Here is a 12,122-nt window from a genome sequence, read left to right as displayed (position 1 = left end):
ATGAGGATGATTACCCAGGCCACCATCCCTCCAGAGCCTTCCTTCATCATATGTAAGTAGGAGTGGCCCATCATGGAAATATGGAAATGCTTCAGTCACATTACAGATGAGGGTGGTGTTGGCATTGACTCATCCAATCAACCCGTTGCGCAACATGTTGATAGCTTGTAGATCCATTCTTTTCAGCAAACGACGCTGTCATGCAACGGAGGATGAATGAGGCTTAACTTTGATGTCCATTTAATATGAGTTGGATGTACCTACTTTATAAAGAACTTCACCTTCTAGAAAAGCAGGAGAAAGCACTTACGATTTGTATAGCCTGAGTGTAGGTGCGTTTGATGCCTGGCCTTCATTGAATGTTGCATGGTGGTTTCAGCAACGCCGACTGCTTGAAGGCAAAATCATCCGACAGACACATTCACCGTCACTGAATGATCAAAAAACTGCACTACTCTATTAAATGAAAAATAACAATCATTTAGAAAGTCATCGATAGATAAAGCTTTTTGATATTCCATACTGCATGTTATTGACTTCCAAAATTAGTGGACCGGGCCAATTTCTTATATTAACTCATTTAGACCTGAGGCCAATTTTCAGAAAATCTATTTTTTATTCAAAAGATTTTAGCAACCTCTAAAATCAGTGGCGTACTTTTAAATCGGTTAATTCGGTCCACAGAGCTGAATAGGGCCCCTAATATATTGGAAATGACTAAAAGTAGGTGAATTTGTATGTATATAATATGGGTGGCTATTTTTATATATTAAAAACAAAATGAATGAACAAAAAAATATATATAAATCCCGCGTATGGGTTTACATAACCCAGCAACCCTATGTAAATTACGCCACTGTCTAAAATGACACATGCTTTCCCGGTTTTAAAGGTATAACAACATATATGCTTTCCCGGTCTTAATGGGATAAACACAATATATCATGAACACAACATCCAATCAATATGTTGAGGGGCCTTTGGAGCCAACCTCCAAAATGCTTCCGCTTCTGTCCACAGGGGGCGCCACAGAAAAAGTTTAAATGTTGTAAAAACACTATTTACCCATACACCTTCCTCCGGTTCTGACAACTGTAACCCATGACTTACACAGCCCCGGGTAGCCCACCCAGCCTGGCGGACCTAGTTTTTTTTTCATGAATCTTGAGACTGTTTACGCCCCTCTTCCCACACCACTATCCATCCACCTATGCTATTTAACCACTTACTGTGTATTGTTTGTTGTATACCAAATAGTGCTTTGTGAGCTTGTAGATCTGCTATTTTTTGCAGAATAGTCTTGGGTTCATGTGGTTAACTTTTGCTTGATTATTTTTCGGCCATTATGTCTCTCTCTCTCTCTCTCTCTTTTTTCGGTCCCTTTTTTTCTGGCTCCCCCTCCCTGTTCTGCTCACTGCTTCCTCTGCGAGGCCCTTGCATGGCCCAGTGGAAATGCTTCCCCTTTGGTCTGTTTACTCTCTGTCTTCCCACTCATACATTTTGGCTCACGTGATCACTGAAAGTGATGCCGTGCCACCACCACGTCCTTTTGCTTCCAACCCCCCCACTCCTCCCCTCCAGCGCCGCTGTGGCGTGTTTTCATCATTTCCTCCGCCTACACACTGCCCGTCGCCTTCGCAGGGGCCCTATCGAATGGGGCTTCTCTGAGCTGGATAGATGCCTCCCGGGTTGCTGCAGAGCTGCCATTTAGGTGTGTTTGACCCTCCGGAGCCAATTCAATCACTGTCTGCCCACAAGTAATATCCTCGGACTGCCCTTATCTCCGGCTTCAAATTGCGGAGCTGCATGCCACGAGACTCTGTGTCAGACTGGCTGCCGAGATGAGGAAAGCAAGGGAATGAAGCCCGGAGTTCGGATAAGGACGGAAATGAGGAACGAAGAAAGAGGTGGGATGGAAATGTGGTAGTTTGTGGACAGTAAAATCCATTGTTGACATGGTGCACCTAACTCCTTCATGCATATGCATTTAAAGGAGGATTGCACAAATAACAGGAAAAGTATGATGCGTGTGGTTGATTATGCATTCCACACATCATTTGTGAGGCTCGGTTTTGTGTGGATTTTCTCCGCCTCTGAAGACCAGGTGCAAATTAGTGCTGGCAGGCTGTATTAAAGAAAGCTTGCAGTGTAGATCACAGTAAATGCAGCAAGGAGACAAAGATGCAGTAGGTCTGAGGCAGAGTTTATCAAGAAATAATCAAAACATCCTAAGCAGCCTAGATTAAGCATTCATGCAATAATTACTCTGATAAATCAAACGGTACAGAAACTCCCACACCAATAGTCAAGCTCCTTGTGCTTTGTATTGCAGATAACCGGTAATTGAACACAGTGGTGGAAAATAACGACATTTACTCAGGTACTGTACTTACCGTAATTTTCGCACTATAAGCCGCACCTGACTATAAGCCGCAGCAGCTAAATTTAATGTTTGGAACATATATAAGCCGCACTGGACTATAAGCCGCGGGTGTAAAATCCATAGATTTAGGAGGTCCCCTAGTGGCCGTTAGCTGTAAAAATCCATAGATAAGCCGCACCGTTATATAAGCCGCAGGGTCGAAAAATGGGGAAAAAGTCGCGGCTTATAGTCCGAAATTTACGGTAAGTACAATTTTGAGGTACTTTTGCTTTACTTGAGTATTTAAATGATTTGATATTCTACTTCTGCTCCACCACATCTCCGAGGAAAAGATTATACTTTTCGCTCCACTTCAAAGAGCAGACTGTGTGCACATCTTATACCTGTAGTTAGGCCAGTGGGTGCTGGATAAAGAGGCAGAAATAAAAAAGAAGTAAAATGTCCGCACACTGAATTATACTGTCCCAAACGTTTTGACCTTGTACTGTAGGTCTTTATCAGGAAAAATTACCTGTTTTACTTTTTACTCCACTACAGTTATTTCACAGCTTTAGTCACTAGTAACTGTTAAGATTTACTGTAGATTATTAATAATACAAAAAATGCATTAACTGATACAATATGATGTATTATTATAGGTTAATTTAACCAGCAGCACAAGTAAGTAAATGGGTCCCGCCCTTACCAGCTGCAACATTACAATGTAACACATTAATGCATAACTAACTTTTGCATTTAATACAAATACAATTATATTTTGATGGCAATACTTTTAGTACTTCCATCACTGCTTGAACATTAATTGTGTTTTTTTGTGTTCTGTTTAGTGCATTGAATGTCACCATTGGGTGTGTGCCCTAACGGCACATTCACCTGGGAGAGGCAAGACAATGTGGCCTGTGATATTCCATTCCATAATAATAAATTGTAGATTATATTTATCCAGATGCCACATAGTGTATAACATATAACGTGTAGCATTCCATAACATTGTAGATTCTATTTATCCAGATTCCAGATACTGTACAGTAACATTAATAACATATAGCATTCCATAACATCATAGATTCTATGTATCCAGATGCCAGATAGTAGACAAAGAGCTTGACAATTGCCGTATGAGTTGCGTGGGAGGTTCGAGTTTGTTTTGATTTGAGTAAAAATTATTGCATGATTGCTTAATGTAGAGGTTATTATTTCCTAATTCTCTCTGCGTGTTTTCAAGACCTATCTGTGATCTGTGTCTGCTTGTTGCATTCACAGATCATAATATTCCTTTAATATAGCTTGTCTGTGCTAATTTGCAACTTCTCTAGAGGTTGAGATTCCACTCAAAACAGAGTAGTTTGCTTCGCCGATGAGGCAAATTGATTCGCTCCTTTTCACGCTTGCCTTATTATAATAATAATAATAATAATAATACATACATACAATTTATATACCGCTTTTCTGAGTACTCAAAGTCGCTTTACAAAACAGAAAACAAAATAAAAGCAACTTTATTAGGAAGAAAATAGATTAAAAAGTTAAAAACTATAGAAGTATTTGTCCTGGGGATGTCAAGGAGGTTGGCATCACCCGACCTGAGGGAGTGAGAGGGGGTGTGGTGTTGGAGGAGTTCAGAGAGGTAACAGGGGAGCCTGGTTGTTGAGGCCCTTGTAAGTGGAGATTAGTATTTTGAAATCTATTCTGTGCCTGACTTATCCTTATCTGTCCGCAGCCGATTCATTGTATTTTGTGGGCCAGCAATCGATGGCTGCAAGTATGGATCCCGCTCATTGTCATTGCTACAAAAGTGGCCACTGTCTGTGGTTGCACCATAAGCCTATTGCCAACTCTGTTCACATGCGTGCCTGCTGAAATTAGCCTCTCTTCATGTCCCCATGCTCCTGTGTCACAGAATACTGCCGGCCAAGTGTGTACTCTAGAGTGAGTTAATGTGGCAGCGTTCCCACTACTGTACTCCTATGCTAATCGAGAACTTGGCATTAGCCCCACCCATAAAAATGCCACCCTGAGGTTTATCTGCCCTCGAAAGCTTCCTGCCAAACATCCTTCCCTCTCTTCCGCTCACCACACTACTGCATTTAGCTTTAATACTGTCACGTTCTGCTTTATATATGATATTTCTTATTTAAGTATGAGGCGTAAGACCCTTACGTACACTTAACAATGCTGGAGGGATTTTAATTTGAAACGACGGATACAGGAAGCAGTCAGTGTTGTTCAAAACTTGCTACTGGAGCTAGAGCAGGGTTCGGGACGAGTGTCCGAACCTGTCCCGAGACCGACAGCGTAGTACCCGAGCCCGGCTCGAATCTGACCATTCATTATAAATATGCGTCCGACCCAACAAGTTTGCGTGTCAGATTGATTGATTTATTGTTTAGGCACTTGTGACACGCAAACTTGTTACAATGTTACAGCTTGCCTGTTTTCCCTGATTACACTTGTGTGGGCTTGTAATTGACCATGAAAAGTAGGTACTGTAGATTCTTACTGAGCATATACATGCACACACAGTAGCCTATGCTGTTATCAATAGCCTTAAATAAAGCCATGTAGGCTATTCATGATATGAGCTCAACTGTTGACTGTTGGATTTCGATAGTTGTAAACGTTCCCGAAGACAAATACATTTAGTTTGTCATTCACTACAGCTGTGTTTACATCTGAAAGCATCTCACATGTTGCATTCCCTTCCCAGTTCACTGCGTAAATCTCTCTCTCTAATTCTCTTTTACTTTGGATTTAAAAGATGACAGTAGGTTAGGTTGTAATCTTTACTCGCATTCTGTGCTGGTGAATTATTCTTTTCATATTTTAGGGAAAAATGCAAGTGAAATACTGTTATCTATTTTTAGGGAAGAATGAAAGTGAAATACATCTATTTTGGGGATAAATGCAAGTGAAATACTCGCACTGTAGTACCTTTCAAATAATAAGTAAAGACCAGTTATTAAAGGAGAATACCGGACAAATTAAGTGTTGTCTTTGATGTCTCGTTACTCACCGACCGACGTGAAAAGTGGCGTTCTTTTTTTCCATAGATTCCCGTGTCGTCATTTTTTAAACCCCCTCCGTTGTCAGAATGGGAGCGCGTGGGTTAGGGAGATTCGTCTATTATAACCGAGGCAAAGTTGTTTTTCTCTCTACTGCTAGTCATTGTGGAGTCTCATGATAGTCAAACATGCGTTGAAATTTCCTGCGAGGCCACCGTTAATGGCGAACGAGTTAACACTGGTTGCTTGTTTCCAGAACCTGGCAACACGAGTTGCCAGGTTCTGGAAAGAAACAAGCATCCAGTGTTAAATCGTTCGCCAATGAAAAACAACTTTGCCTCGGTTATAATAGACGAATCTCCCTAACCCACGCGCTCCCATTCTGACAACGGAGGGGGTTTAAAAAATGACGACACGGGAATCTATGGAAAAAAAGAACGCCACTTTTCACGTCGGTCGGTGAGTAACGAGACATCAAAGACAACACTTAATTTGTCCGGTATTCTCCTTTAACATAGATAGATTAGCCTGGGGTGACATTTAATGTGCGATTAGCTAGTTTGTTTTTAGCCCCACTGGCCAACCAATGATGTAACTTCATCACTCAGACAGAGACATTCTCGTTTATATGGCTGGCCCTAATGTTGCGGTCCAGCCAAATAAATACAAGTATAGTTGTCCCACCTTATGTAGCCAAAGTCTAAAATGCATATAAACAGCAGGATATTTAATTCCCTGCAGAGCTCTTCAAGACCACTGTAGCCCACCAGCAGTCTGTCTCTGAGTGCCTCTAAAGGTCTCCTCGTCTGTCCCTCTTTCGGTTCTGCTCGCCCACTACTTTACTCCACTGTGCCTCTCTCATCCTCCCTTCTTAACGCTCCCTTCCTCCCCCCCTGCCCGCATTATCTTCTTTACCATCCCTCGTTCCTCATGCACTTTCCTGTGTTTTCGAAGAGCGGGCCGGGCGCCAGAGGCTCCCATGCATGTGTTGTTCTCTGGAGGCTCTGGCTACTGGAGCGAAGGAGTGGGCCTGAGGATGATGAGCTAATGTGGCACCAGCAAACCCCCCCCCCCCCCCTCCTCTCCCTGTCCTCTCTTCTAGCTTGTTTCCACTGTTAAAGCTCCCACTTTGCCTCACACCCTTACTATTTCTCTCTCGTCCCCCTCTCTCTGTGTCTATCTGTCTGTCTGTCTGTCTGTCTGTCTCTTTGTCATCTCTGAGAATGATGGCCAGTGCTTGATAAATAAAGGTGGCAGGATCAGGAATGTTGCTACTCTGCACAGTCACAGTTGCTAATATTTGTTCTGTGTGTGTGTGTGTGTGTGTGTGTGTGCGTGTGCGTGCGTGCGTGCGTGCGCGCTTGTGCGTGTAACTGCATGTCTGGCTGTGACGGTGTGCTATAGTTCATTCAGTGTGCATGGATGCACACGATCTGTGGGTGTCAGCTTATATGTGGTTATGTGGTTTATTGGGTTGCAGTGGGGTGAAAAGGGGACTTGTTGCGAGTAAACGTTTTGCTAGCCTCACCACCTGCATGGAAATCGGCCGGATACAAGGCCGTGCTGTTTATGTACACTGCAGTTTTACTTGAGGAAACATTAAAATTGTGTGTGTGTGTATGTATATATATATATATATATATATATATACTGTGTGTATATATATATATATATATATATATATATATACACATACATACACACACACACACACACAGATTACCGTACACACACACACACACACACACTCTCTGTGTGTGGGTGGGTCGGTGGGTGGACATGCGCGTGCATGTGTGACGTTTCCCAAAGTCAGCCGGCGTGCACTGTGTGAAATTAAATCCACGTCGGCAAGCAGCCATTCAGATAAGATTAACAGGACTTGACATTTTCTAGGTTGGAGACAGATGCTTGCTCCAGTTCCCTTGGAACCCCCCCCCCCCTCCCCCAGCCCCTTCTTTCTCTCCTCTGCCCTCCATTCAAATTACATTTCATTTTCAGTCTGAGGATATCTCCCTGACTCATCCAGCCTGGCCCAGACCTGTTCTCGCCATTCATTCTAACTCCAGATACTGTTATTACACGGGAAGCATGATTAGAACAGCACAAGTTAGATTATGGGCTTATTTTATGTCATATTGTAGCCAATTCATTTCTTAGCGTATACACTTTCACCTCAGCAGAGTAGAGATGGCCATAAAGGCTTATGTTAGGCTTATTAACATTCTGGGTGCAATCCATTTACTTGGTGAAACAACTCGTTTCGGCTGGAGGCCCCCAAGGAGAGGGAAGCTCATTTACAATGATTACATCTGTGAGAATATGCATGTCGCTGAACAATTGACTTCTTATATTTGCAGTCATAGTGAAGCTGAAGCTGGAGGGTATTAAACATTCTCATAAGTGATGGATGGTTGACAGAATTGCACGCCACATTGTGAATTATCTGCTACATTATAATAATCTGAATTCTCCCTTGCCCAGACTAGTGGGAATTAATTGATTCAAATAATAGTTTATATTATTTTATATAGACATAATGATGCACCCGCATAACAAAGTAACAATTTGCATTTTGCACAATGAGCATTGAATGAAATATTACAGGCACGGTGGCGCAGTCGTTAGCGCTGTCGCCTCACAGCTAGAAGTTCTAGAGGTTCTATTCCCGCCTGGGACGCTGTGGGCGCTGGGGGGCGTGTTCTCTCCTCCACGTCATCAGTGCCCATACCCTAGGTCGGGTTGCCGAAAGGGCCTTTCTGTGTGGAGTTTGCATGTTCTCCCCGTGTCCCCTAGGGTAGACCCTCACAAAAAACATGCAGTAATCCTGGTCTCTATACTGCCTCCATCTGGTCAGCCGGGGCACTTGATGGAGGGGAAAGGAACTGGTTAGAATAACGTGTTCCTTCCACGCACTACGTCCAACCGGGGAAACTCCCCCCTGTCAGGTGATAAGAAGCGGCTTGCTAACTCCTCATGCATTGAAGTAGGCATGAACTCAGTTCTGGGCTCTCCCTAGGCTGGCAGAGGGAGAGTAGCGCCCAGGATTACATAGGTAATTGGCACTGGGTGAAAAAATGGGTTATAAAATCGTGGGATAAAGAATATATATAAATTAGGGCATTCACCGAATAGTCGAATATTCGAATATTCGAATATCAAACCGACTATTCGACTATCACACCACTATTCGACTATTCGGAAAAAAAGAAAAAAGAAAAAAAAAACATTTTTTTTTTTTTTTAAGATATTTTTTTTTTGTGGCTTTTCTAGAGCAGACATGCAGCTGTGAGCTCTGGTGTGACGTCAACTCGCATTCCTTGAGTCAAGTCATCAATGCCATTAAAAACAAAAACAAAAAAAAAAAAACTTTTTTTTTAATTTTTTTTTTTATATTTTTATAATCAAACCGAATAATCGACTATTCGAATACTTTTGGGTCGAATAATTCGAATACCATAAATCACTATTCGTTAATGCCCTAATATAAATATGGTTATTTATAAATGATACGGTTATTTATGCCCAGTCAATGAAACCCTTTCATCTAACGTCCCTGAATGGCATTGAAAGAATATGTAAAATGTTGGTGCTCTTTGTCACAGTATAGTTGAATGTAGCTACATTTTGGTTAAAGTTAACGTTGGTGAATAACACTTGAATACACAAAGTGGACATCATTTATGTATTACCACAGTGGAAGTCACAGGGCAATGTCACCAAGGGGCACAGGGAGGAAATGTGATTATCATTTATGCATAAGTACCATTAACATGGTGAGACACTGGCACAAAAAAAAATCCTATAACATTTCTATTAAAGCAACTGAAGCGAATATAGTTGGTTCATTCGTCTTATGAAACAGTTGCTCCGAAACGAGCCACCTCAGGCAACCTCATGGCGTGTTTGCACATCTGGGTGGTTGAGTATAGGTTAATGCTGGTTGATATAGCTGAACAGTCTTTATGAAGCCCCTGTCATAATTACTGTCTGTCGAGGATGGATGACATGTAAGAAGCCTGCCATGCAAGGTGTAAATATGATGCACGCAAGTGCCTTTATCGTGTGTGTGAAACAGAGTGAGTAGAGGTAGAGTAGCAGTTGTGTGTGTGTGTGTGTGTGTGTGTGTGTGTGTGTGCGCGTGTGTACTGAACAGTATGTGTGGCCACGCACAACTGCTATTGAAGCTGTGAAACGTGGGGTTATAGAGCCATTGATGCTTATGACGTGTGTGCTCTTTTATATTAATGTGTTGAAGGTTGTTCGAACATCTGCAGGATGGAATGTGTGTCTATGTGCATATGTGTGTATGCTTTGGTATGTGTGTGTGTGTGCGCATGGTGTGAGTGCTCTGCATATCAACCACACTGTTAGCATTCCCTAGCCACTTTCACAAGGCTTAGCACCTTTAGTACTAATCCTAAAACACAGTAATTGCGAGGGTGAGGGAAATGGGATCTTTTCTTTGGTATCCACTGGCCCTAAGACCACCACCAAATTGTCCTTCATTAGGGATAAGTTAATCCCTATTTATGGTGGAAGAGGCAGAGAGTAAGACTGCTCTGGCAAAGGCTCCATGATGTGGAGCCTTCTCTCTAGGGGAAAAGCATTAATAGTCGATGGGGTCTAATTCAGGTCATGCAGGCAGTCTTCATGTACATTTAATACTACTTTTTATAAAGATTTTCTTTTTTAAGTATGTCTGCAACATCTTGCTGTTCAACCAGGAGAAGCGGTTCGTACACAATGCACACTGGTCGTTTTTTTTATATACCACTTTTCATGCATATTGTGCTTTGAATCAATGATATTTTGTAACCAACATATTATGTCCATAGTATAACTAGCATCTTTCAAAATAGGCGACAATAAGTGATATTAGTAAAAAAGGAGTGCTAGCGGTTAAGGTCTAAAGAGGTGAGTCTTAAGACTATGGCGGAAAATGGGAAGAAGAGTCTAAGGTTAAGAGGACCCTTGGACCCATGTCCAGGGTGTTGCGGGGAGGGTTCAAGCAGACTTTTTGTGTTTGTTGCTGTAAGTGAGTGGGAAAGTGTATGGGGTTGGATCATGTTCTGAAGGTAAGGGGGTACCATGAGATAGCCCTGTAGGCTCTCACCATTGTTTTGTACTGGGTGTGGGTAGCAACTGGAAGCCAGTGAAGGGAGCGGAAAAAGGGGGGAGACGTGAACATTTCGGGACGTTGAAGACCAAGCGTGTTGTGGCATTCTGCATCATTTGGAGGGGTTTATGTGAGCATGCAGGGAGACCAGTAAGGAGGAAGTTGGGTTACACTTTCTATGAAGTCAATGTCTATAATGCATTATAAACATACTTAGTTATCCTAGTTATAACCTGAAGCCTTCCCTGAATTCAATCAGGGAAGCCGATGCATACAATCTTCTGAGCACACAGAAAATAATGCTGGACATTCACAGACATTTTCTTTTGGCCAGGATCATTGTGTATTATAATTATCATAGCTGTATTACATCTATATATCTATACTATCTATATACTATAATTTATGGAATCTCTGTCTGTCTGCCACTCAGTCCCGGGCGTAATTTGGAAATTAACTTGGCATGTGTGTCTCATATGACCCTGAGGTATGTGGTGAGGATTGGCAGACCAACGGTTTCCGAGAACCAAAAAACCACAAATATCTGTATCTGGCAGGTATGAGAAAGACGCAGGACTTTATCGGCTTCCGTGATTGGGCAACCCAATCCGTCTGCTTCATGGATTGGCGGCATGTCGCGTCATGTTTATTTTTATTTTTATTGAATACTTTATTTAGAAGAAAAAATCACATGAAAGTACAGTTTAAATACAAGGTCAACTAAATAGGATTGAAAAGCCCATGAAAGCCTAGTGGCTCGTTTCAAATGGGGTCCCCATGCCACTAAGCCAGTATAAGTCCCTGATTGGCTAACCCGACCCGTTGGCTTAACTGATTGGCTGAGCTTCACATAATGTTTGTGCCGCATAGCCAAAATAAATGGGACGACTTGCATCGCTCCCGAAATACATGGCCCCAAAGGCACCGTCATAGTTATAATAATGTATGTGTATTATCATTTATTGTTGTTAGGCATTATAGTGTGATTATAATGCAGCTACCAATTTCCAGGTCGATCCCCAGGCCACGCGCATTTCAAGTGTTCCTGACTGTCTCTACATCTGACAGAAAATGTAAAAAGAAATAAAAAAATTGGTGGGTTTGTACAAGCGCTGTGCTTGTTAAAATGATAAAATATAATAATTCTATATTTTATTTAACTTAACATGTATTTTCAATGGAATTCCTGCCATGTCTGTTACTATTTTGTATTTAAACCTTAAAATTAACTGTAAGATATATGTATAGTGAATAGAAAAATGGTCAGTGTACAGTATGGAATCATGATATGCCGTTTGGTGCACAAGTTGTAGCCTCAGAGTAGCCTATTCCCTACAGTATGTCATAGTTCCCTTCACCTCTTGGTCATGCTTGATGAAGGTTTATAGGATTTCTATTTTTGTTGCTGCTTGTATCTGTTCCTTAAGAGGTTAACTAATCGATTAAGCAGTTATCCACACAATTAAAATGGCTTTGATACAAATTCTCACCTGGTGAGTAGATTGTAAGAGCTGTCCACCTTTAGTGACTTACAGACGGGTCGGTACTCTATACCAAGTCTGACTTAAGCATATTAAGACACGGATAACACGGATAATTTGAAAAGATGACAGTCAAAAGG

General features: G+C 41.8%; 1 protein-coding gene across 2 annotated transcripts in view; it reads left to right on the top strand.

Moving 5' to 3' along the window:
* The window catches only part of drp2 (dystrophin related protein 2), a 180,886-nt gene that overhangs the window by 45,721 nt on the left and 123,043 nt on the right, over window positions 1–12,122 (top strand). The window contains exon 1 of one of the 2 annotated variants that reach the window (XM_080415250.1): window positions 1,810–1,907. The exons of the other annotated variant lie outside the window; for it this stretch is intronic. Coding sequence (XP_080271376.1) covers window positions 1,859–1,907 — 49 coding nt within the window. The 5' untranslated portion in view covers window positions 1,810–1,858. Of the gene's footprint in view, window positions 1–1,809; window positions 1,908–12,122 lie in introns of those variants that run through there. 2 annotated transcript variants of the gene reach the window in all.

This window comes from Gymnoscopelus braueri (genome assembly GCF_963280865.1).
Source record: "Gymnoscopelus braueri genome assembly, chromosome: 20".
In the NCBI taxonomy this organism is placed as follows: Eukaryota; Metazoa; Chordata; class Actinopteri; order Myctophiformes; family Myctophidae; genus Gymnoscopelus; species Gymnoscopelus braueri.
This window is presented reverse-complemented; position numbering and strand designations above follow the sequence as displayed.